Source organism: Geotrypetes seraphini, chromosome 12 (genome assembly GCF_902459505.1).
Source record: "Geotrypetes seraphini chromosome 12, aGeoSer1.1, whole genome shotgun sequence".
Classification (NCBI taxonomy): domain Eukaryota; kingdom Metazoa; phylum Chordata; class Amphibia; order Gymnophiona; family Dermophiidae; genus Geotrypetes; species Geotrypetes seraphini.
The window spans coordinates 96,447,021-96,473,046 of NC_047095.1; the positions used below are offsets into that span (position 1 = coordinate 96,447,021).

General features: G+C 42.2%; 1 protein-coding gene across 1 annotated transcript in view; it reads left to right on the forward strand.

Moving 5' to 3' along the window:
• LOC117346145 (vomeronasal type-2 receptor 26-like) overlaps positions 1 to 26,026 on the forward strand; it is a 119,908-nt gene that overhangs the window by 18,588 nt on the left and 75,294 nt on the right. Inside the window, exon 5 of the mRNA XM_033915547.1 lies at positions 3,054 to 3,342. Coding sequence (XP_033771438.1) covers positions 3,054 to 3,342 — 289 coding nt within the window. The remainder of the gene's footprint in view (positions 1 to 3,053; positions 3,343 to 26,026) is intronic.

Below are 26,026 nucleotides of genomic sequence, written 5' to 3' on the forward strand. Positions count from 1 at the left end.
TTTATTAATTATTCATATTAATTCTCAAAAGGTTATTACGTCACCGGAAGATCAAGTACAAGGGGGCACTCGGAGAAATTGAAAGGGGACAGGTTTAGAACAAACGCTAGGAAGTACTTTTTCACCCAGAGGGTGGTGGATACGTGGAACGCACTTCCAGAGGCTGTGATAGGCCAGAACAAGTTACAGGGCTTCAAAGAAGATTTGGATAGGTTCCTGGAGAACAAGGGAATTGAGGGGTACAGATAAGGGATAGGAGTAGAGATAGGTTATAAAAATAGTCAAGGACCACTGCTCAGGCAATGGGCCTGATGGGCCGCCGTGGGAGCGGACCGCTGGGCGTGATGGACCTCTGGTCTGACTCAGCAGATGCAACTTCTTATGTTCTTATGTTCTTATCTTTACAGATGCCAAACACTGGCCTTCCTGACAAAGATCTCAATCTCATAATTCGTTGCTCCCCAATATGTATCTTTTGTCCTGCATGACATCATTGGCTGTCAGCCAATCCACTAACAGAGGCTGTCCTTAAATTTGGACAAAGAACTTCCTTTTAACATGAAATAAAAGTTTCAGAAATCATATTTTTGTTTACATTCATTTCTGAATATACATTATTACATATCCATATGCATTATTAGATATCTAAAGAAACTTTGAATCCAAAACTGCTGAAAAGTTTTTGTCTCAATCAGCACTATACAAAGGAGGGGCTGTTCTCCCCTGCTCTGAAAAACTGGCAGTTTCAAGTTTCACTGACACACACTCAGAAAACCCCAGACCCCTCCCTATGCTGGTGGGCCTCTAGAGGGTTTTCATGGTAACAGTATTCCTGGCTTTAACCTAACCATTTCCAGATGTTATCTAAGGATTTCTCCTTAGAGTTTCTTCAGGTTTAAACTATATAAAATATTGGAAATTAAGTACACACCATTCTTTCACATATCTTTCATACATCATTCATTCGGGGCCCCTTTCATCCATAGTTCCACACCATATATTTCATTCATATTTAATGCAAGAAAGCTTTTCTTCTATGCCCAGTATTGGAATATGAAATCAAGCTACCCAGCCCAAGCCCATCTGGTATCAATTAGACTATGAGGGAAGCTGAAAAAAGACACAGAAGGGACATAGGAGTGTGTGGCGCAGTGGTTTGATCTACAGCCTCAGCACCCTGGGGTTATGGGTTCAAACCCCGCGCTGCTCCTTGTGACCCTGGGCAAGTCACTCAGTCCTCCATAGCCCCAGGTACGTTAGCTAGATTGTGAGCCCACCGGGACAGAGAGGGAAAATGCTTGAGTACCTGATTGTAAAACCGCTTAGATAACCTTGATAGGCGGTATATAAAATCCTAATAAACTTGATAAACTTGACTTGAACATAGGCCAAACACAAAATGGAGCAAAGCCAAGCAGAAAATATAGAAAGACAGAGAACAAAATGGAGTCATTACCTCAAGATGGAGTTCTTAATATCTTTCTATGTATCATGTATATCCTGATTTTCTCTATGGTCTGGCTTAATAGTGAAGTACATAAAAAGAATATTATTATGCTTTTTCTTAATATTAATCTGTAGTGTGTTTTTATGGCCTTGGCTACATCCATATTCAGATTTTTATTCACCAACTTTTCGTACACTTCTATTGGGTGTGGCCTTAACTAATACATATGCTTGTATCTAACTAGAGTTACCCAGAACCATACGAAAAGCAGGCGCTTTTATAGAAAAATTCCACAAAATACTGCACCATCATGTCCTGCACTGTCCATTCCATTAACGTACCACAGCTATCGCCCCCTACAGTCCATGAGCCACTATTCAATGGGCAAAACTAGTAATCAATCTTTACAAAATTTTGATAATGGGTCCCAAACCTCCTTGAATTTCTTATAATGTTCCAATTGTATTGCACTCATACGTTCAAATTTATAAGTTTGGCACAAGGATTCCCACCAAAAACTAAAGTTTAACATGTCCCAATTTTTCAAAATAAGCTGTATGGCAACTCCTGTCATGATGGAAAGTAATCTACTGTTATATGAAGTTATTGGACTCATAGCCATCAATAACGTACCAAACAGCACTACGTCATACATCAATGTCAATGGAACTTCCAGTATTCTATTTATTTGCATATTTTTGTTTTAAGAATTCATTGGACCTGCCCGGATCGGGCCTGATCGGGCAGGTTCGTGAATCTAGCCACTAGTGGTAGGTGCCTTTGACTAGGTACCTACCAAGTTAGGGACCTAACATCCAATTAAGTACAATTTATGTAAATTACAAAGTCAATGTAGTCTATTAAATAATTAACCCCTCTCTTTTACTAAGGCACGCTAGCCAATTTAGCACACGCTAATCAATTTAGCGTGTGCTAAATGCTAATGCGCCCATTATATTCTATGGACATGTTAGCATTTAGTGTGTGCTAATCGTTTGCATGCGCTAAATCAGTTAGCACGCGTTAAATTGGCTAGGATGCTTTAATAAAAGGACCCCTAAGTTAGGCACTTATATCAGCAAGGTGTGTTGATGTAGGCACCTAACTTTAGGTGGAATTAAATGAACAGTGTGCTTTCTCAATTTATTGGATGATATTGTAGTTTGTAAAGGACATATTTTCATTTCACTGAATTAATTTTCTTGGAGATTGGCAATAGCAAGATTGAAAGTCCTAAGACACTCCAAAAATATGATGTAGATGCTCTTGTTGCCACTCACTTGAAGGACTTAAATTACTTTTGTTCCTACATCAGCAGTTCAAGAGCTGAAATGGTAAAATATGGATGCTCTACTCTATCTTTGATTTCTGTTGTGGTGAGAGAGGCATCTTGCAGCACACTTTGCTTTGTCACTTTTTTGAAGATGGCACTCGTACAGTGCCGAATGTTGCTGAGGACAATTCAAGATCACTGACAATAAGATTAAATATGATTTTGCTGGAGTAAATAAAAAGAAAAAATGTTTCAATTAATTTTAGTAATCAGGTTCTAGATCTTTTGTTTGGGTGATTGTTTTACATGATCTGATGCTGAATGTTGTTGCAGTTTTAATCCAATAAGCTACTACGACTTCCTGGCCTTTGTCTCTGCAGTGGAGGAGATTAACAGCTCAGAGCTCTTGCCCAACCTCACGCTGGGATTTCACCTTTATGACTCTTGCAGTCATCCGCTCTTAGTGCTTAGGACTGCCATGAATATATTTTCAGAAATGGACACACCAATCATTAATTACAACTGCAAAACTTCTGGCACACTTGCTGCTCTCATTGAAGGTCTTCTGGCTGAGAAATCAAGTCAAATATCCAATGTGCTCTCAATATACCACTATCCACAAGTAAGTAGATTTATCTATTTTACTTTATTTCCTATTTAATAATACATTTCTAAAGACTGTCATCATTCTTAAGTGAATCCAGATTGCTATTTACAAACACATCCATGTTATCAGGGCTGGATTAAAGGGTAGGCCCTATAGGCATGTGCCTAGGGCCCAAAAATATCAGGGGTGCCCCAGGGCTGGCATTAGTGGACTTGTGTGCCTAGAGGCCCTCGATGAATTAATCCTGCCCTGCATGTCAAAACATAAAAGATGATAATTGAAATATTCATTTTAGTAGCATATCTGCTTGGAAACTCAAATTTATATGCTAAGTTTTCATAGAGCAAAACAATTTTTGAAAAGAAAGCACAGGAACAGAAGAGGGATGAATATTGCTGGAAATTGCATTACATTTATTTTGCTGCTCATCATCACAATAACCCTCCTAAAGCTTCAATTAAAAAAGAAAAATCATGACATAGAACCCCTGGTGGACAGTAAAACAACACTAATTTTAAAACTGGGGATAATGAGAATAAACACTCTACCTTGTTTTCTACAGCAAATTTGTGAGACTGAGTCAAAGCCAGAGAGTCCTGCATAATCACAAACAACCCCCCACCTCTTAAACCTAATCCAGGTTGTAAAATAGCCACATAGAATGGGGGATCTATTTGAGAAAGTATGATCATGTCAGAATTAGAGAATGACACAGGGACACAATTTTACCCATCCCCCTTGGGACTCATTTTCCCATCCCATCCTAGCAAGTTCTTTTCCTGCCCCCAACCCATTCCTGCAAGCTGTGTCTTCATCTGCACAAACCTCAAACACTTTAAAATCTTAAGTGTCCAAAGCTTGTGTGGTTAAGGCAGAATTTAAATGAATGAGACAGGGACAGTGACAAAACTCACAGGGATGGGATTGGGAAATTTGAGTTCCTGTGGGGGGTAGGAAAAAAAGGTCCCCATGTCATTCTCTAGTTAGAATCTAACAGCCAACTCTCTATTATGCATGCATTTCTGCTTGTTTGCGGTGTGACAGCGCTTGGAGAGAGTAATATCAAGTAAACTACATACAGTGGAACCTTGGTTTACGAGCATAATTCGTTCCAGAAGCATGCTCGTAAACCAATTTACTCATATATCAAAGTGAGTTTCCCCATAGAAAGTAAGGGAAACTCGCTTGATTTGTTCCACCTCTAATCCCCCTGGCCACCGGCGGTGCTCCACCCCAACCCCCACATCCCCAAAAGACCCCCCACCCCCGAGGCCACTGGTGCACTTCCACATCTCCCCCCATGAACCGGAATGGCCCCCCGCCCGCAAACGCTGCCCCCTTGAACTGGCATTGCCCCCTTCATGAATGCCCACCCCCACATGAACTGGCATCCCCCGCCCACCCAAACTGAAAGCTTAACCCCCAACGTGGCACCGGCACGCAGCACCAACCCACAGGAGGTGCTGGTGCCGGTGCCCGAAGATCGTGCCTCTCCTCCGACAGGGCCTTGAACATCTGCACATGCTCATGGCCTTCTGCCTCTCATTCTCTCTGAAAATCTCAGAGAGAGGCAGGAGCCAGAAGGCCTTGAGCATGCGCAGATGCTCAAGGCCCAGTCAGAGGAGAGGTACGATCCTTGGGCACTGGCACTGGCACCTCCTGTGGGTTGGTGCTGTGTGCCAGTGCCACATTGAGGTATAAGCTTTCAGTTTGGGCGGGCGGGGGATGCCAGTTCATGCCGGGGGGGGGGGCATTCACGAGGGGGGTGATGCCAGTTAGTGGGCAGGGTATCACCACCTATGCTTTAGCTGAGCGATTTAGGCAGCTAAGCAGTGACATATGCCTAAATACTGGCGTGAGCCCCCTTTGAAGTACGGGAAAACCTTTCAACTGCGATACCAAAGGTTGCTTCTTAGCACAGTCCCTGTGCTGGCTCTTAGAGAAATCCACCAGATAGGATGGTTCCAGTGTGTAATAATAAGCTTTATTAAAGCTCTGCTCACAGCAATCCCATGGCCTCCAGGTACTCCCGGCATGAAATTTACAGTCAAACGAATAACAAAAGAACTTCCTCAAAACAAAACACAAATCACTTTGCTCTGGACTTTATCAAACATGAAACACAGTCTCAATAGTCCTCTTCACCAAAGTTGTATATTAGAGCAAGCAATCTGCTATCAGAGCAACAGTTCTTTAACCTTATTACTGTCCAGTGAAACTGGCTAACTGAACATACTCAATAAGGCTGACCTGTGTTTATCCAGCAAAAACGGAGCAGTCCTCAGTTCAGCGTTTTCCTCAAGGCTACAAAGACAGGCAGACTTAATTGCATTTTACACACTGCAGCTGTGAACAGCCACAGAGGTTTGGTAACATGACACCATAGTTCTTCAGCTGTCTTCCTGCCCAGCGTTTGCTAGCTAAGCTAAGATTTATACAGGCATTTGTGCTTTACTCAGCCAGGTATTTAAGATTAAACTTTGCCCTTTCCAATATCACAGTCTTTGTCACAGCATGCCCTCATACCCTAGTGAGACCACAGAGAAACAACAAGGTAAGAAAAATCCTTTCCTTTGAACTCACAGGTTTTATGTTGTCTCCATTGGTTCAGGCTGGTATTCAACTGGGGCATTACTTCCCTCAATTATCATAGGCTCAGTATCATGGCTCCACAGAAGAGTTTACCAATGGCTCCTCTTTCATCTCCCAGTCAGACTCCAACCACTGTTCTGGCTGTCCCCCAAGAAGGATAGCCTCACACTGGGCTATCTGTCTCTGTACTGCTTGTCTCTCCGGGACTCTCCTGCCTAACTCCTCCTCCATCCCCCCTAGCTCTCTACAGAGCCTCAGTTTAAGCTGAGGGAAGAAACCACTCCCCTACAGGGGGGAGAGTTTCCTTCTCTCTGCTTGTATCATTTCTCTCAGGGCACCCTGCTGATCTGCCTTTTGCCTAATAGGCACTGGATAATAGCAAGGCAGAACTTTCTTGCCTGGCTTTAGGACTGCTTCAGGAAAGTCACAGCTTTCCTGTCCTATTTCCATTTCTTCCTTGTTGTCTACAGGATAGTCAGCTGATCTACTCCCCTGGACCCTGACCCGGTCAGCCCTTCTGCACCGGGGTTTGTATATCTATCTATATTTCTCTATGATCAACCTCGGGGATGCAGTAGGTTTGTCACAGGGGGGACTCGCAAATTGAGTCAATGCTTGGTTTGCGAGACACGATTTACGAGAATGTTTTGCTCGTCTTGCAAAACACTCGCAAACCGGTGCACTCGTAAACCGAGGTTTGACTGTAGTTGTTTTCCCCTGAAGTAGCCTTGATAGGGAGAAACAGAAGTGTTTTCTGTCAGGAAGAGGAATAAGCATTCTGGAATATTAGATGAAGAAACTACTTCTGCTTTGAGAGGAGAATTTTTCAAGATAAGTTTACCAAAGCCTTCACATGCTTTAATATTAATTTAAATAATTTTTTGCTCCTATCTGCAGTCATTACACAATTGTTTTATGCAGAATTAACCCTTTGCTCATACACAGTGATGAATATGACAGAAAATGAATTTTGAAAAATAAGCCTATGAAATGAAAGGAGAGATTGAATAAATATATTTGTATGGAGTTTTTTTCAGACCAGTGATGATACGGATGGCTTAGGGTACTATGTAGTCCCGGATGCTCATGTATGAGGTCTGCTTTTCTCTGTTTTTTTTGTACTTATTACTTTTCTGTCTTTTTTGCTTTGATTTGGTTTGAATGTGGTTTTTCTGCTAAACTAAATATACAGTATGTTTTTTTTTATTTTTTGATATATATATGACTGTACCCTTGTATTTATTGGTTACATCAATAGCATAATCAACTATAAAATCATAAATAATTTGTTCTTTGTTAAACACAGATCTTGCATTAACAAGATCTATATGAACCTGACCCACTCAGTTAATAACATTACAACTTGCTAATTGCAATTCACAAACTACGGGGACTTAACATGCATCTCTTGGTTTGGTGACCTTGGCCACTTAACCCCATTCAAGTCCCCATACCTGCCCTGCCTGGTCACAACTGGAATAGATGAGTAACACATCCTTTCTAGCTCATTGCACTGTGCACGTCTCTGAGCAAAGGAGCGCACTAAGAAATATGACTTCAACTTGCACCTTCGGTGGTGCACCGAGCTGCAGCGTACCGCTAGGTACCATGCTTAAATACCAGCAGTGTCTGATGTAAGCATTAAAACATCTGAGTACCCACTTTGCTGACAGCTTCTGCATACCCAGCTGTTCCTGGATTATACATCCAATACATTCCTTGTATATCTGTAGTGTCTCAGCAATTGTTTAGCCAAAGTTCACCAATCTTCCAAAATCAGGCCATGTGCATGGTCAACAATTTCAGGAGTTTCCACCCTGTCAGGCCTCCCAGAACTTTCTGCATCTTTGATCTCAAAATGTCCACGCTGCACTGTGGAGTGTGATGGGCATTTCTGCACTGTGGAGTGTGATGGGCATTTGTCACGCAATGTTTGTATCACACATTCATGTATTTACTTTGTAGTTTTCTTCTGCAGGAATAGTTACTTCATGATGGCTCAGAGTTCTACACTTCAAAATTCCACACTTTTCATTGACATGGTTCAATCAGTGATCTGAAACAATATCAAAACATAGCATTACAATTCTGAAAATTGGCACTGTACAAAATAAAATAACATTATTTTCAGCTACAGTGGCAAAATAACACTCAGAATTTAAGAAGTTGGTTGGGGCCGAGAACTTTTCAGCACCTCCGTCTAATGTAGTCTTAGGCTTAAAGCTTGCTGTTGTTGGAAATGACTTTGTAGGAGAAGTATCTCTCAATACTCACATCTCTTATGGAGTTACAAGACTGTTGTATATTTAATAATATAAAATAGTCATACTGAGTCAGACCAGTGGCCCATCTAGCCCAGCATCCTGTTTCCACACTGGCCAATCTAGGTCATAAGTACCTGGAAGAAACCCATATAGTAGCAACATTCCATACCACCAATCCCAAGACAAGCAGTGGCTTTCCCCATGTCTGTCTCAATAGCAGACAATGGACTTTTCCTCCAGGAACTTGTTCAAATCTTTTTTAAACCCAGCTACACTAACTGTTGTTTTCACATTTTCTGGCAATGCATTATATAGCTTAATATTATCTGAATGAAAAAAGAATTCCTTCTATTGGTTTAAAAATTATTCCCCTGTAACTTCATTGAGTGTCCCTTATTCTAGTGTTTCTCAACAAATATCAACCAAGTATCCTGACCACTGACTGTTCAAGCTCTACACCACACCTGCCCAAGCTCTGCCTAAGACATGCCCAAGCTCGATCCCAGACCTCACCCCATTACTAATTGTAATGCAATTTCTTCCATTCATTTTTAATATACATACAATATACATATCAAATATAAATTATCAAAACTGAAACATTTCAATCATTAAATTGAAAATAAAATTTTCCCTGCATGTGTTGTCTGGTGATTTTATTTTTCTATTCATCTTTTCCCTGTCTCTGGTTGCACTTCCGTCTGTCTGTGCTCTTAACTATGTTTCCAGGGCCTTTGTATTCATTTGCTGTTTTTCTCTCCTTCTTTACTTTCTGCTCTGCATCCATTTTTGGCATTAACTTTTAACATTCAACTTTCTTTCCATTTTTTCTGCTTTCTTCTCAAAATCTACTTTTCCTACCTTCCCTTCCCTTTCTATTTCTCTCCTCTCCCATGGTCTGGCATTTCTCTCTCTCTTTCCCTCCCCATTTCCATGGTATGACATCTCACTCTTTCCTTCCCTTCCCCCAGTGGTCCAACATCTCTCTCCTTCCCTCCCTCCTCCCAGTGGTCTGACATCTCTCTCCTTCTTTTCCTCCTTCCCATAGTCTGGTATTACATTACATTACATTACAGATTTCTATTCCACCATTACCTTTCGGTTCAAAGCGGATTACAAAAAGAGTTATGGAAGAAGGGTTACAACGTTAGATCAGAGAAGGTTTCCAAGAGACGGAAAAGTAGGATCTGGGGTTAGGGAGGGGATGGTAAGAGGGGGGTTAAGCTTTATCATGGTATTAAGCTTTATTAAGGGATTTCTTGAAGAGTATAGTTTTTATTTCCTTTCTGAACATCTTGTAGTCTGGGGTTGTTGTCAATAGATTGGAGACATGGTTGTCTCTCTTCGCTGCCTGAGCGGCCAGTAGTCCGTTGTATAGTTTTTTCCGTTTTACTTCTTTGATTGGGGGGTAAGTGAATGGGGTGTGTGTTTTTCTATGCCTGGTAGAGGTGGTTTGGATGAGGCGGTCGTTTAGGTAGGTTGGGCTTTCTCCATTTATAGTTTTAAATAGTATACAGTAGAATTTAAATTGTATTATTTTCTGAATTGAAAGCCAATGAGAATTGATGAATGCCTCAGTAATGTGATCATGTTTTTTCAATGAATAGATGAGTCTCAGAGCTGTATTCTGAATTGTCTGTAGTTGTTTAATCATTATTGCAGGGCAGGGGAGGTAGAGGATATTGCAATAGTCTAGAATACTTAGGATTAGAGATTGTACTAGGAGCTGAAATTGTGTTTTTTCGAAGAATTTTCAGACTTGTCTAAGGTTTCTCATAACTGCGAAAGATTTCTGTATTGTTTTGTTAATTTGTGGTTGCATGGTGCAGCCTCTGTCAATAGTCATACCTAGAAGTTTTAGGGTGGTTTGCAAAGGGTAGTTGATAGAGTTGATTTCTAATTTGGTTATGGTTGGGATTTTGTTATTTTCTAGGAGAATGAATTTAGTTTTGTCTGGGTTGAGTTTCAGTTTGTGGTCTTCCATCTAAGTTGTAACTGTAGCTAGAGTTCTGTGTAGTGTGTCTGACATTAAGAGCATAAGGAATGAGGATGGTGATGTCATCAGCATAGCTATAAGAGGATAGGCCTTGTTTGTTCAGGTAAACACCAAGAGAGGCCGTATATAGGTTGAAGAGAGTAGGGGACAGTGGGGACCCTTGTGGAACGCCACAGGGGTTGGACCAAGGTTAGGATTTTTCTTTGTCTGATTTTACTTTGTATGTTCTGGATTTTAAGAAACCTTCAAACCATGAGTATACTTTATCTGAGATGCCTATTGAGTCCAAGATTTGCAGTAGGATGTTATGGTCTACCAGGTCAAATGCCGCCGTCAGGTCCAACTGTATGAGCAGCATTTTTTTTCCAATGCTGCGGTGTTGTCTTGCTGTGTCGATAAGGGAGCCTAGTAGTGTCTCTGTGCTGAAGTTAGTTCTGAAGCCGGATTGCGTGGGATGGAGTAAGTTATGGTCCTCGAGATAATTGGTGAGGAATTTGGCTACTAATCCTTCTGTTAGTTTGATATATAGAGGTATTGAGGCTATTGGTCTGCAGTTGGATGAGAGGTCTGTTGGTCCTTTTGGGTCTTTTAAAATTTGGGTGATGATGATTTTGCTGAGGTCATTCGGGAAAATGCCATCTGTGAGCATGGTTTGTATCCAGTGTAGGAGTAAGGTACGGAACTTAGTGCTCACTGATGACAGGAGATATGGCGGGTAGTAGTTGAGTTCACGTGATGCGTGGCTGTACTTATTGTAGAGTTTGTTGAATTCGGTCCAATGTATCTTAAGGAATTGGGACCAAGATCTGTCTGCAACACAAGATTCATTTTCTGTGGGGAGTATTGTGACTTCGAGTAGGTGGGTTGGGTTACTAATGAGAGTAGCTCTGGTGTTTGTAATTTTATTCTTGAAGTGTTCAGCTAGGAGGGAGGCTGAAGGGGAGGAGTTATTGTTAGTGGTCAAATAGGGTATGGTGTTAGTTAGATCTTTTAATATTTGGAATAGTTTTTTGGTGTCTTGGATTTCCGTGCCTATTAGGTTGGTGTAATGTTTTTTTCTCTTTTCTTTTAATAGAAGTTTGTATTGTTTGTTAATTTTTTTCCAGGCGGTTTTCGTGTGATCTTGGTTGGTTTTTCTCCATTTTCTTTCTAGACGTCTACATTGTCTCTTGAGTAGGAGTAATTCTTCGTTGAACCATTGGTCTGATCGTCTGCATGTTCTGGTTTTGGTTCGAAGTGGGGCTTGTTCATCAAGATGTTGTTGTTCAAATAGCCCCAGTGTGAAATGAAGTCTTTGGGGTTATCTTCTTGGATTGTTTTGTCTACTTTTGACCAGAAAATGGCAGGCTCGATGCGTTTGCGTGATGTGTAGGTTACTATTTTGGATATTGGTTTGGATTTGTTTTTGGTCCAGATGATGTTGAAGGTGTAAGTTGTGGCGATGCCGGCGCCTGTGGATATGATAGGCTCTGGCCAGTGCACACTATAGCTCACCTCTGACGTGCTTCCATAAAGTTGGAAGTCCTGCTGGTCTCAATGTTCAGTCATAAAGCATGAAACAAAATCCAAAAGAGTCAGTTTATAGTTCATGCCAACAATCACTTTATTGTGGGCTTATATTGGGAGCCAACTTCCAGTCAGTCCAGACTCCAAGTAACCAACATAAGTTCCCAAAACAAAAACAGAGCTGATGAAAAATAATTAAGTCTTAGCTCTCACCTTTATACAGGTAAGTAACATAAAAACACTTTGCAAAATAATTGCCATCAGATGCCGAGAGATAACTCTCCAAAAACAATGTTGTTATCTTTAAAGTCAGACAGTTAGCTAAGACTGCTACTAGCACTGCCTGTAATGCTGTGCCCAAGCCTGAGAGGTAAGTAGGCTTGGCCCCAGCCAGCTCCAAAGGAGTTGGTGGGGGAGGGGAGTAAGCGAATCCACAAAAATATTCCTGTTATAACAGAATGCCCAAATGGCCCCACAAACCCATCCAGTTGTACAGTGGATTCTCCCCAAACTTACTTCCTCATTCTTCAGCATTCAAAACACAAAATATAAACTTAACAGTGTAGTTTTTTTCAGTATATAAAAAAAACGTTTTTGTTTTTTTTCAGGCTCCCCTTAAAGGGAAAAGTTCAGCACTGCTCTCCTTCTTCCCTCAACTGCAAACAGCTGCTGAGAAGCAGTCTAAACAATTTGCTCACCTGAGCAGGAAGACAAAAGTCCCACAAATATGTAACCTAATGTTCTTCCATAGGCGTACCTTCAGGAATATCCGCAGTTTCCTGGCAATCCATAGGTTCTAGCTCTGCTGGCTGGTTAGCCACAAGGTCAGGGTCAAAATCTAACATCTCAACATCAGTATAGCAGTGAGGATCAGGAGCATTGTCCTGGACACCTCCTTCCTGAGCTGGCTCAGGGCAGACTGCCTTCCTTCCCCTCAGAGCAGCTTCTATTACGTTTAGCCGGGCACGCCCAGTTCTCTGAGGGGGAGGGCCAGCCTGCAGCTTTTGCCTAACTCTCTTAGGAGCAACAATCAGCTTCTGCAGCTGAGAGTTAGTAGGTGAGGTGGGCATGATCTCAGGCTGTTCCAGGCTGTTACGCTCAGCATCCTCCACTCCCTGGAGCTCAGCTAACTGAGATTTAAAGGGAAATGAACCACCTGCCCTATTCTTTCCCTCTGGCTTGTCACATTGATCAGCTCTTCTGACAGCTGGGATAGGTTTAGACAAACCCCTGCCTGGCACAAACCGAGCTTTAAGGCTAGGGGTGTGACATACCCTCACCCTTTGATTCTGGCCTTCCCTAACCTCCAGGGGAGTATGGCTCTCCTCCTGCATCCTGGATAGGGTGTCAACATTTGTGCTTAGTTTGCCCGGGCGATGCACTACCCTGAATCTAAATGTCTGCAGGGCCAGATACCATCGTGTTAGCCGGGCATTGTTGTTCCTCATGGTGTTGAGCCATTTCAGCGCCACATGGTCCGTTACCAGAGTGAACTCCCGCTCCTGCAGGTAATGCTCCAGGGTCTGCATCGCCCATTTGGCTGCCAAGCATTCCAATTCAACTGTGGCATAATTCCTTTCATTGGGATAAAGTTTGCGGCTCAGAAACAAAACCGGATGCTCTATCCCCTGGACCTCCTGGCTTAGGATTGCCCCTAACCCTGTCCCTGACGCGTCTGTCTGTAAGACCAAGGGTTTAGCAAAATCTATGGATACCAGCACCGGGTTAGTACATAAGGCTGCTTTAAGGTCCTCCACAGCCTGTCTCTCGCTATTCTCCTGTAGAAGGATTTATGGTTCACTTAGCAGTATTATAAACACGTTGCGTCTCTGTTAAGTGGTCTAGAGAAAACCATAACCTCTTATTCAAGTCCAAATATCATGGTCTAATTATACGACACAAAACCCAGGCTAATGAGAAATATCTTTATTATGAAAATAGAAAAATATAATTCACAAGCCAGCTGCAGAATCTAAGTATTGTTCAAAATATCTAATTACACAAATGAAACTCAGTACATGATTGTCACAATCTAATGGTTAGACAACTAAGTAAAACTTCTTGTTAAACACACACACTATTCCTTATAATAATAATCCCTGATTAACAAATGATTATTATCTCCCAGGTAACTTTTCAACCCTTTACCTTTATCACATTTGATTCCTATCTAATTCCCAAGCTAATAAAAGTAATTTCCGTATGCTCACCCTTAATTAGCCTCTCCGGCACAATTAGGTGGAAGAGAAAATTTTCTTGTCAGCTGGAAGACGTCAGGAATACCGTTGTAAAAGTTACACGTGTTGAAAATCCTTGATGAGGCTATAAATCATCAGCAATAAGTTCCGTTTATCTGTGCTAAGTTCAGAACAGTTTTTAAATGTCCGAATTTCTATCTCTTAGGCAGAGAATCACACGAGGTAACTTACAGGTCTAATTATTGAAAGAAAAAGTTTACAATTAGAACATCTGTGAGCAGATCTGAGCTTCCCCGGACCTTATCACAGACTAACTAACTATTAATTAATTAGCACCTTTCTTTTCTTGAATCTCATCAGATGACTTCCTCGGACCAATCCAGAAACAGAACTTGATGAATAGCCTTTCTGTATAAAGTATCATATATGCTGGAAGACCCAGGGCCGTTAGACAGATAAGAACAGAATAATTTCTTCAAGATTCACACTGTCCCATTATTAAAGCACAGATGAATGCCCTTGAATAGCAACATTCGGGTACATCCCCATAATGCATCAGGCAGAAACTGTAAAGCAGTGTACTTCTTACTTCTTGCAAAATACATGCTGGAAAGTTGCTTGCAGAGAGAGATTCTTGAAACAATGGTTCAGGCTTGATGACATCATAGAGACCTAACCTTCAGGTGTGAATACGGAAATATCCCTACAATCCCCCCTTTTGGAGGAGAAATAACTTCAATGGAGTCTATTTCACCTTCAACCTAACTAAGTAGGAAAGGATCGACAAGACCCAAGGTGATATAAAAATGCATAAACATAAGCAATACCATATAAATCAGCAATAAATCAAAGATATCAATAATCAATGGATAATAATCATAAAGGCAAGGGTAAAATATATGAACCCAGCCAAATAAATGATAATAAAATCACTGAATAATGGCAATATATGATAAAATCAAAAATCATAACTACTTAGCAAGGCACAAAAGGTATGCCAAAGCAAAAGTTAAGACAGATAGATCATAATCAAAAATACGGCTACCAAAATCACTCCTTCATAGCCGCAATGTCATCATGCATTCTTAAGTCTGTATGTGATGGTTTCTGACGAATAAGACATCGAATCCGGATGGTCTCATAGAGTGTAAAAACAGAGAACCCAAATAAGAGAACCCACAGGATGGCAAAAATTGGAATAACAACAGTGATAAAAAGATCAATACTGCGGGTATCAACAACTTCATGTACATTGGAGGAGCCAATATGAAAGTCCTCAATATGAAGCTTATCATTATCAACTTTCAGTTCAATGGTGTGGGAAGGCTTTGTCAACAAATATTGTTCCACTTCAAGGGTAAAGTTGATGGGATGTCCACGGAAAACATCCAGGATTTCCAATTCAGTTTCAGTAGGAGTAGAGTCCAAATGAAAAAGAGAAACATCGAAAGAAGATGTTCTGGAGCAGGATCTGGAACGGGAAGAACAAGAAACCAGGAGAATCTTGAAGGACAACACGGGACTGCGGACCAGGATCGATTACTTTGGTACCAACGCCAATCAGCAGGACAACCAGGAACAGCATCGGCAGAACTCATTTCGCCATCTGAAAAACAGAAAAGAGAGAGAACAGCCTAGGCTGTTGCTAGGTTAATGTCTTCATCACAATGGTTTCATCATGGGCAAATTTACTGGGATGACATGGTCTCAGTTGATTAATGTGGACCCATTTAAGGACGTCTGCACCTGGAGAATTTGATTTGATGCGAATTTGATAGGCCACAGGTGAAGCTTTTTCCACTATAGGGAATGGACCATGCCAACTTGGCAAAAATTTACTTTCTTTGGCCTTGGTTTTGCCAAAATTGTAATAGAATACCTTGTCGCCAATTTGGTATTCCTTTGTGGTAGTCCTATGATCATAATAGGCTTTTCTACCTTTAGCAGCAATTTCCAGATTTTTCTGGGCAAAAGAAAATGCACCCTGTAAATGTTTACGTAAATGGGTGACATATTCATAAGCAGTAGTAGCACTAGAAAGATTTACATCATTAGTTCTATACAACAAATGAATTGGTAATGTCATTTCTCTACCTGTCATCATTTCAAAAGGCGTCATCCCCGTAGACCGGTGAGGCGTGGCACGAATAGCCATCAGTACCAAAGGTAACTTCATGTCCCAATCCTTACCAGAGGTAGACACGTACTTCTTCAGGATCGTGATGATAGTACGATTCGCTCTTTCCACTTGTCCCGATGATTGAGGGTGATAAGCTATGTGCAATTTACTTTTCACTCCGAGCATCTTCCACATATGTCGCATCACATCCGCAGTGAAATGTGATCCTTGGTCTGAGTCCACTCTCATGGGCAAACCCCACCTACTGAACACATGATTCAGTAACAAGGTAGCGGTAGTCTCTGCCGTACAATTGGGTGCAGGCAAGCACTCAATCCACTTTGTAAACAAACAAGTGACAGTCAACATATACTTATTACCTCAGGAGGAACGGACCACTGGGCCAATCCAGTCAATCTGGATGTCGGACCAGGGCATGACCAAACCCTTCTTTCTCAAGGGTGCTCGGTGAAGTGGTGTAGAGGGTTGAAATTGACAACAAGTCAAGCAACCTCTCGTATATAACTGCACATCTTGCCGCATATGAGGCCAATAGGCCACTTGCTTCAGTGTCTCATAGGTAACTTCTTCACCTCTATGTCCTGCACAAGGTTCATCATGGGCATGTTGCAACATGATTCCTCGATATGCACGGGGTACAACCCACTGCACAATACCATGCTTACTCGTCCGAGTGAGCAGGTTCTGATGAATCGAAAATTTCTCTCTGGAGGTGTAGAGTATCCTGAGTTCTTCATCCTTCTGATCGTCTTCAGACAATGGATGATCCTGTGGATTCTGTATGAAGTTATAGAACTTTCCCAGGATAAGATCGGTCTTCTGAGCGGTTACAAGATCAAAGGAAGGGATATCATTACCCCACTGCACCACAGGTGTTTCAGCTACCTGTTTCGCTTGGCGTCGAGTAATAGCTTGTACCATCGAAAACAACTCTTCAGGGCATTGCCATAGTTCACCTGACAAAGCACCTTCTTTGGCCAGTTGATCCGCAAGGTCATTTCCGATCTTGTCAGAACTATTAACCTTAGCATGACTTTTCACTTTCTTCCAGTAGATGGTCATGTCATTGTCTCGTACCAATTGATCTAAGGCTAGAATCAAGTCGCCATGATGGACAGGCTTTCCTTTGGAATTTAACATGTCCTTCTTTTTCCACACGGGTAAGTGAGACACAAAGTTTTGACGCACATAATCAGAATCTGTACAGATAATCAGTTCTGGGATCCCCTTTTGTACTGCAGACTGTACAGCGACCAAGGCTGCTACAATCTCTGCGTATTGGTTGGTTTTAGCACCCAATCTATACTTCAAAGTTTCCATAGGTGTGTCGACATTCCACACTACACCTACTCCTGCGACCAAATTATGGGTCGAGGTCTGGTGGAAGGCACAGCCATCTACGTAGACTTGAGGTATATTGGCACATAGCTGTTCATCATAAAGATGATGACGATGGGGTTCCTCCTCTTCTGGTGGAACATCAGGTTCCAGTATACCTGTAAGAGAATCTTGTTCTGTACAATCATGCAATTCTGCTATCCCTTGGGCTACTGTGTTACGATGTTTCAGGGCATACTTTACCTGTAAAGGCCATCCTTGGAGAGCCAAAGTCCATGAGACTATTCGGCTATTGGAGACACGACCAGTCTTGATCTTGTCACTACCCAAGAAACTAAAGAACTCTTCCCCCCATGCAATCCGCTAAGAAGATCGACTGTCGGCTCCGGGCGGCTTTCCCGCAGAGGAGAGAATCCTACATTCACCGTGGACCTCATCTGGGGCAGCCTCCTTGGAGCGGCTGGGGCACGGGCAGTGTGTCTGGGAGGGAATGCATGGATGGGAGAACATCGCAGGGGAGGAGACATAGGCATCCTGGGACTGTCTGCCAAGTCTCTTCCCTGAAGAAGCCCTTTCTGGAAACGTCAATCGCTCCTCCTAAACTTACTTGCTCCACTTCATCACTGACGCTGAAACCGTGGATTGAAGACAAAGTTTTATTTTATTTTTCTTTCCAGCTTATGATTTATCTTTAATCTTATCTATTGTTTTGCCTTTTGTCTTTGTTTTGTTCTATTTCTATCATTTAAATTTCTCCAGAATTCTACTGTTCAACAGCTCCCCCTTCTGCTTCTATTCCTTTCTCTCCTCTCTTCTACCTTCCAAAGTATTTAGATCAATGCTGTCTTGTTAAAATGTTTATTTTATTTTTATTTTTCCTCTAACTCTACTTTTCACTTCTCTATTACCCTCCAGGTACTTTAGTTAGATTGTGAGCCTTCGGGACAGTAAGGGAATTTTTCAAGTACCTTTCTTATTTCTAATCTTAATGTATATTTTCTGTAAACCGCTTAGAACCTAACGGATGTAGCGGTATATAAGAAATAAATTACATTACATTACATTACATTACATTACATAATGGGTTGATGACAAGTCTCTACAATGAGTTTTTCTCCTTGGATGTAACTCCGAAAATGTTGAAGAGCCCAAACAGTTGACAGTAGAGCTTTCTCACATTCAGAATACTTCTTCTCTACATCGGTGAAGCCTTTGCTTGCATAGGCCACCACACGCTTGTCAGAGTCGTATTTCTGGTACAGGACAGCACTCATAGAGTGTTTGGAGAATCCTAGGTCGATGAAGAATTCACGACCACTCTCAGGGTAGGCCAAGCAAGGAAAGCTACTAAGCTGATCTTTCATCTCTTGCATAGCATCTTCCTGTTCAGGACCCCACGTCCAAGGTACATCCTTCTTTAGTAAGGCAACCAAGGGTCTAGAGATCTCTGCATACTGATCTATGAACTGTCGAGAATAATTGCATATTTCTAAAAATGAACGAAGTTCCGTCAAATTGGTAGGTTTCCTCAACTGTTGTAGGGCCTGTATCCTTTTCTTCTGTGGTCGAAGACCTTCAGAGGAAATGTCATACCCTAAATAATTCAGAGATGTTCGGCACCATTGACCTTTGGCAAGGGTCAATTTAGCTCCTGCATTTTGCAATTGTTGGAACACATGTTCTACCTCTTCCAGGTGTTTCTGAAAGGTGGGACTCTTGATCAGGATGTCATCCACATAGACTAGAGTTCCTCGAGCTTCCGCATCTGGAAGGGCTTTATGGAGAAATATGTTGAACTCAGCTGGAGAGTTCAGAAAACCAAAAGGTGTTCTATTCCACGTGTACTGTTTCTTCCCAAAGGTAAATGCTAGTTTGTATTGATCCGGTGGATGTACAGGAACTGTCCAAAATCCAGAAGCTAAATCCAAACTGGTAAAATACTTAGCTCCTTTGATGGTAGTCAAGCTCTGGTCAAGATGGGCCATAGGCCACCTAGACAAAGGTACCCACTTGTTTAGCTGTCGGTAGTCCAAGGCAATTCTCCAACTGTTATTCTTCTTCAGGATTGGCCACAAGGGTGAGTTGTATGTACTGTTGCAAAGCCTAATGATACCCCTAGTTTCCAGGGTATCAAGTATCTCTTGCACGGACTCATACGAGGCCAAAGGAATCTTATACTGACGTACGAAGACGGGCTTACTGTGGAGATCCATAGGAATCTTGGTCACATGTAGATTGGTCAGACCAGTGTCATAAGAATCCACTGCAAAAAGGTCACGATACTTGTACAACAACTGTGTGAACTGAGCCTTTTCTTCATCAGAAGAGCACGCATCAGCTAGGTCCACTTGTTCCTTTACCATAGCATCAAACTTAGAAAAAGGTAGGTTGGAAGAGATTTCCACTTGGTCTTCAATCTGTTCTTGCAAAGATGAAAACTCAATGGCATTCACCGCTTTAGATTGATCAGACAGAGCTAACTTCCTCGATAAAATCAAAAAATCATTATCCACTGTTACATGGGAAGTCGTTGCATCATATGGCCAAAGGAAGTCCAGTGAAATGAGTCCTTTAGGTGAGGTAAAAATATGGTCCAGTATATCCCCCCCCTGGCAGGGGTCAACAATGGAAGACAAGCTGCCAATGATAGGCAATGTTACCTCAACATCAGGAAAAGATTCACCCACTAGAAAACCCAAATGTTCTCCAGCGGAGAGAAAGACTTCCGTAGGTTGAGCATTGACAATCAATACATGGAAAGAAGAGGTAGGTACTTCAAGACATGGTAAAGCACCTAGAGAAAGACCATGCTCGAGAAAAGAGGAATTCGGGTTGAAAAAGCCAATATCATCGAGCATGCGTTGACCATGGGCCAAACGAAGAGGCAGAGCAAAATTCTGCACAAGGCCAGGAATCTTGACGTCTTCAGCACAAACCACTTCACAAACTTGAGGAAGAAGTTGTCCAGCCTTCAGACCATCCATCAGGTCCACATCTTCTACCGGGGTGCTTTGCAATCTGCTCCAAAGCACACCGTTCACCAAATCAACGTAGACTCCTAGACGAACAAGACATTCTGATCCTAAACACAAGGATGTGTATAGGCCTTTCACCACAGAAAAGTGATGAGTGAAAGTCTTAGAACCCAGGGTCAGCGAAAGACTACAAACCCCAACAAGAGACTTGACCCCCTGACCTGGTATAGGTAGGTGAGTAGAGTGGCGCCGAACAAACGGAACTGATGTGGTTCGCTGAAGTTGACAGTAAAAAGATTCACTAATCATGGAGATGTCACTCTGGAGTAGCAGTTGAGCTTGAACTGGGACAGAACCGTGCAGGTGAACATCCACAAACAAGTCAGTATCATCCTGGTGAAGTACAGCCAGTAGACGAGGATGAGAGGTCAAAGAACTGGAAACAGATGAGGTCGGGTCTTGGACAGTCTCTTGAGGTGGATCTGGCACGGGGAACGTAGACTTCAGAACAATCTCCAAATGGTCAGCCTGGAGAACAATGTCAGATATTTGTTCCTTGGGAACGCTGACAATCTCGCGGTCTGTGGGACCCCCTTCTAGAACATTGGCATACCGTAGCTCCAAAATGTGTGGATCCGCTGAACGCAGGAAATTTATTCGAATTGAAGTATCGTTTCGTTCCACAGTACTGGTAACCTGGGGAAGGCGTGTAGTCGGTACCTTTCCAAAAGGAAGGGGACGAGTCACCTGAGCCCAGACCACTTCTTGGACGTAATCCAAAATAGGCCGCAATCTCTTCAAAAGATCGTTTCCAATCAAAAACTCCTCTCCTGGACTAGTGGTAATAATCACTGGATGTTTAACATTCATTTTGCCTAACTGCAAGGTTAGCCAAGTTTGACCAACTGTCTCAATGTTCTGATGTCCATATGCAACCAAAGACAAATCACTGGGAATAATCGACAGTGGATTCTGGGTACCCAGGGTAGTCTGCAAACGTTGGAATAGTCCCTGAGTGATCAAAGTCACTTCTGAAGCCGTGTCAAGTAAACCGGAACAAGACAAAACCTGTTGGAGAAGCAAAGGTAGAGTGTACCGTTGACCTATAGGCGTTAACCTACCCAAGAAATACTTGTGTGACTTAATGGAATCCCATGAAGGAAGCCACTCTGTGTCCTCAGATAATTCACTGGATTGTACTGGATCTATGTCTTGTGTAGCATCAGGAGATGTTGTTTGGACAGAAGATACAATAGTGGGTGGAGATAGTGGTTTTCGGACTAGTCATGCGTTATCATCCTCTAACAATTCGGGTGTGTCTTCCAGGTCGTCTACTATGGAAGCCTGGGTGTCAGTTGCTACAGACTTGACCACTCGAGTGCCGGAAAGCTTGTAACCGACATTGTTATCCTTTCTCCTTGAGGTCTGTTCCTTTCTCGCGGGGACAGATGCTGCCAATTGTTTAGAAGTCAATTCCAGGGCAGAAATACGATCCACCACCTGAGCCAATTGTTCCATTATCACACTGAGTTCAATCTGCTTCTGTTGCTTATTGGGCCGTCTCTTCTTCTGTGTCTTGGGTCCATCCCTATTGGGTGGTGCATCAGAAGAGGAAGTCTGGTCTGCTGGACGAGATGGAACAGGTCCTGGAGTGGAAACTACAGAGCTACTAGGTTCCAAAGCAAGTGAAGTCTGAACTGCGCATACACTCAGCTTAGGTTCCTTAGATCGTGCTTTGGGCACCGGTTTCTCAGATGGGCCTGCAGGAACCCTGACTTTATGATCATAAAAATCCTCGGCTACGGCTAGGATCGATGAGTAAGAGGCCTTTTTCATACCAGCCACAACCACACTCATATATTCAGGCAAGGCTTTTGCAAAGAGAGATCGGAATTCTCCATACTCCAGTTCGTCCTCAGAAGGAGTCCTGTCTGGAAAGAAATGTCGTTTCAGACGGAAAGCAAATTCACGGGGATTTTCTTGGAGTCCACAACGCAAATGGAATGCAGCTTTGCGAGATTCAATGGAATCAGCGTATGTACCATAACGTCTTTTGAGTTGTTGTTCCACCTCTAACACATCCGAAGTACCAGTGATGATGGATCGCAACGTCTCAGAACACTCAGAAGCAAAGGACCAACGGAGTAAATGGAGCTTATCACTGTCCTCTGTCACTGCATAAGTCTCAAAGAACTCATGTATTGAGGCCAGATGTGCTTCAATAGTTAGCTTAGTTTCCTCTCTAAAAGGTTCTATCATTTGTTTAAACATCTTCATTATCTGTACGTGATAGGGTGGTATAGTATAACCACCTCCTTTCTTTTGAGTTTCTTTCCCTGTTTCATTATTGTGCTGTGACCTTTGTGGAGTATGTTGTGAAATGTCTGGTGCTTTGGTGCCATCTGGTGGTTGTTTAGGCTTACTGTAAACTGACCTTACCGGATGAGGTTTAGAGTCAGAAGGTTCAGTGACGTCACAGGAAGTTGAGATAGACCTTACAGGGCATGGTTGCTGCACTGGGCGTGGTTGCTGCACTGGGCGGTCAACTAGTGTCACTAATTTCTCAGGGCAGGGTTTGTTACTAGGTAACAAGTACTCTGCAGTAGAATCAGAACACTCCTGCGAATTCCTGTTCCCACCTCCCCCCCTAGAGCTGTAAAAAGAACGAAAGACTGTTCTTGGAGCTGGTGTAGGAAAATGAAGAGGCGAAAAAGGGAGAAAGGGAGCTTGAATACCCCTCTCACTACAAATAGTAGCAACCTTGTCTTGCAAAACTTTCACCTCAGTAGCTAACGCAGTTCTTTGGGAGGATATAGCTTGAACATTCTGGCGCAGAGCCAAATTATCGGCATCTGCCTGACATAACGAGTCAGTTAGCTGTATGACCTGTAACTCACTTTCGGAAAGTTGGTTCTGAGACTCAACAAAGTCCGCTTGTAAGGCACATAATTGCCTGTCAGCACGGGCTGCCTTTTCATTAGACAGACGTTCGGTAGAGTTTAACTTTTCACCCAGACAAACATAAGCAGAAGTTACGTCTGCAAGTTCATTCTGCAACCTGGACAAAATCTCAGCATGTTTGCTTTCACTCTTATCATGATCTTTATGACAATTAGTTAAAGAAAGCTGTAAATCTGCCTTCTGAGCCCGGACAGTATTAAGTTGTGTCACTAAAGATGTACACTTAACACAAGAAATATTCACTGTTCTTTTTTTATAACTTTCAAGTTCAGCATTCAACTCAGAACATTGATGTCATAACTCAGACATCACCTGATCAAAGTCGGAATGTTGATCTTCACAATTAGAAGCTAACAGTTCAAGGGAATCATTACGAGTCCGTTCTGCCTGCAAAGAATTTTTACAATCCTCTAATTGCTCATATAAATCACTCTGAAGCTGACGTTGTTGAGATAAACTAGCAGAGACAGAAGTTTTAAAAGCAAACAATGCACAAATGAGCTCTGAATAATTTTCTCCTGTAGGTTTAGTACGAGCATGTAGGAGACGCTGCAATACTGAACAGTACGCCTGATTAGAGTCCTCTATATCTGCATGTAATAAACGAACAAGGTCAGAAAAATACACATCAGAATCTGGCTGTTTTAACACTTGCACAGCTAATTTCTGAAAAACATCCTTTTCAAGAGCATGCCACGAAATCTGAGTTTCAATGTCCACAGACATAGCTACAGTCGTAAATTAGAAACCTAGATATCCCGGCAAACGAGCCCCCAAAATCTGTAGAAGGATTTATGGTTCACTTAGCAGTATTATAAACACGTTGCGTCTCTGTTAAGTGGTCTAGAGAAAACCATAACCTCTTATTCAAGTCCAAATATCATGGTCTAATTATACGACACAAAACCCAGGCTAATGAGAAATATCTTTATTATGAAAATAGAAAAATATAATTCACAAGCCAGCTGCAGAATCTAAGTATTGTTCAAAATATCTAATTACACAAATGAAACTCAGTACATGATTGTCACAATCTAATGGTTAGACAACTAAGTAAAACTTCTTGTTAAACACACACACTATTCCTTATAATAATAATCCCTGATTAACAAATGATTATTATCTCCCAGGTAACTTTTCAACCCTTTACCTTTATCACATTTGATTCCTATCTAATTCCCAAGCTAATAAAAGTAATTTCCGTATGCTCACCCTTAATTAGCCTCTCCGGCACAATTAGGTGGAAGAGAAAATTTTCTTGTCAGCTGGAAGACGTCAGGAATACCGTTGTAAAAGTTACACGTCTTGAAAATCCTTGATGAGGCTATAAATCATCAGCAATAAGTTCCGTTTATCTGTGCTAAGTTCAGAACAGTTTTTAAATGTCCGAATTTCTATCTCTTAGGCAGAGAATCACACGAGGTAACTTACAGGTCTAATTATTGAAAGAAAAAGTTTACAATTAGAACATCTGTGAGCAGATCTGAGCTTCCCTGGACCTTATTACAGACTAACTAACTATTAATTAATTAGCACCTTTCTTTTCTTGAATCTCATCAGATGACTTCCTCGGACCAATCCAGAAACAGAACTTGATGAATAGCCTTTCTGTATAAAGTATCATATATGCTGGAAGACCCAGGGCCGTTAGACAGATAAGAACAGAATAATTTCTTCAAGATTCACACTGTCCCATTATTAAAGCACAGATGAATGCCCTTGAATAGCAACATTCGGGTACATCCCCATAATGCATCAGGCAGAAACTGTAAAGCAGTGTACTTCTTACTTCTTGCAAAATAAATGCTGGAAAGTTGCTTGCAGAGAGAGATTCTTGAAACAATGGTTCAGGCTTGATGACATCATAGAGGCCTAACCTTCAGGTGTGAATACGGAAATATCCCTACACTCCCATCGAAGATTGTCGGGCCTGTTTTTCTTTAACATATCCGTCAACACCGCGGCCCTTGTGGAGAATGCAGGAATGAAACGCCTGTAATAGCCGAGGAGCCCCAGGAAGCCTCTCAACTGTTTTTTTGACTGGGGTAAAGGATATTCCTTCACGCATCTCACCTTATCAATGAGGGGTCTGACTTGCCCTCTCCCCACTACATACCCCAGGTACTTCACTTTTTTCTGCCCTAGATAACACTTTTTGGGATTGATTGTAAAACCCGCCTTTCTCAAGGAATCCAGAATTGCCCTTACGTGCTTCAGGTGCTGCGCCCAGTCAGAGGAGAAGATAACAATATCGTCCAAGTAGGCTTCCGCATAATGATGATGCCCACGTAGAACCTCCGTGATTCCTCTTTGACAAGACGCGGCAGCACCATGAAGTCCGAAGGGCATTCTCTTAAATTGGTATAGCCCATGGGGAGTGCTGAAGGCAGTTTTAGGCCTGGCCTGGGGAGTTAGGGGAATCTGCTAGTAACCTTTCGTCAAGTCCAAGGTTGAGAGGTATTGCGCCTGACCCAGCCGATCTAACAGGTCATCAACCCGGGGCATAGGGAAGGCATCAAACTGAGATACCTCATTAAGTTGACGAAAATCGATACAGAATCTGGGGGTTCCATCAGCCTTCGGAACAATGACAATGGGGCTGCACCAGGGGCTCTGAGATGGTTCGATAACCCCTAGTGTCAGCATCTCCTCCACCAGATTCTGTACCAACTCCCTCTTCCCCTCAGTTAGCCTATAAGGTTTGACCCTCACCACTTTCCCCGGTGTGG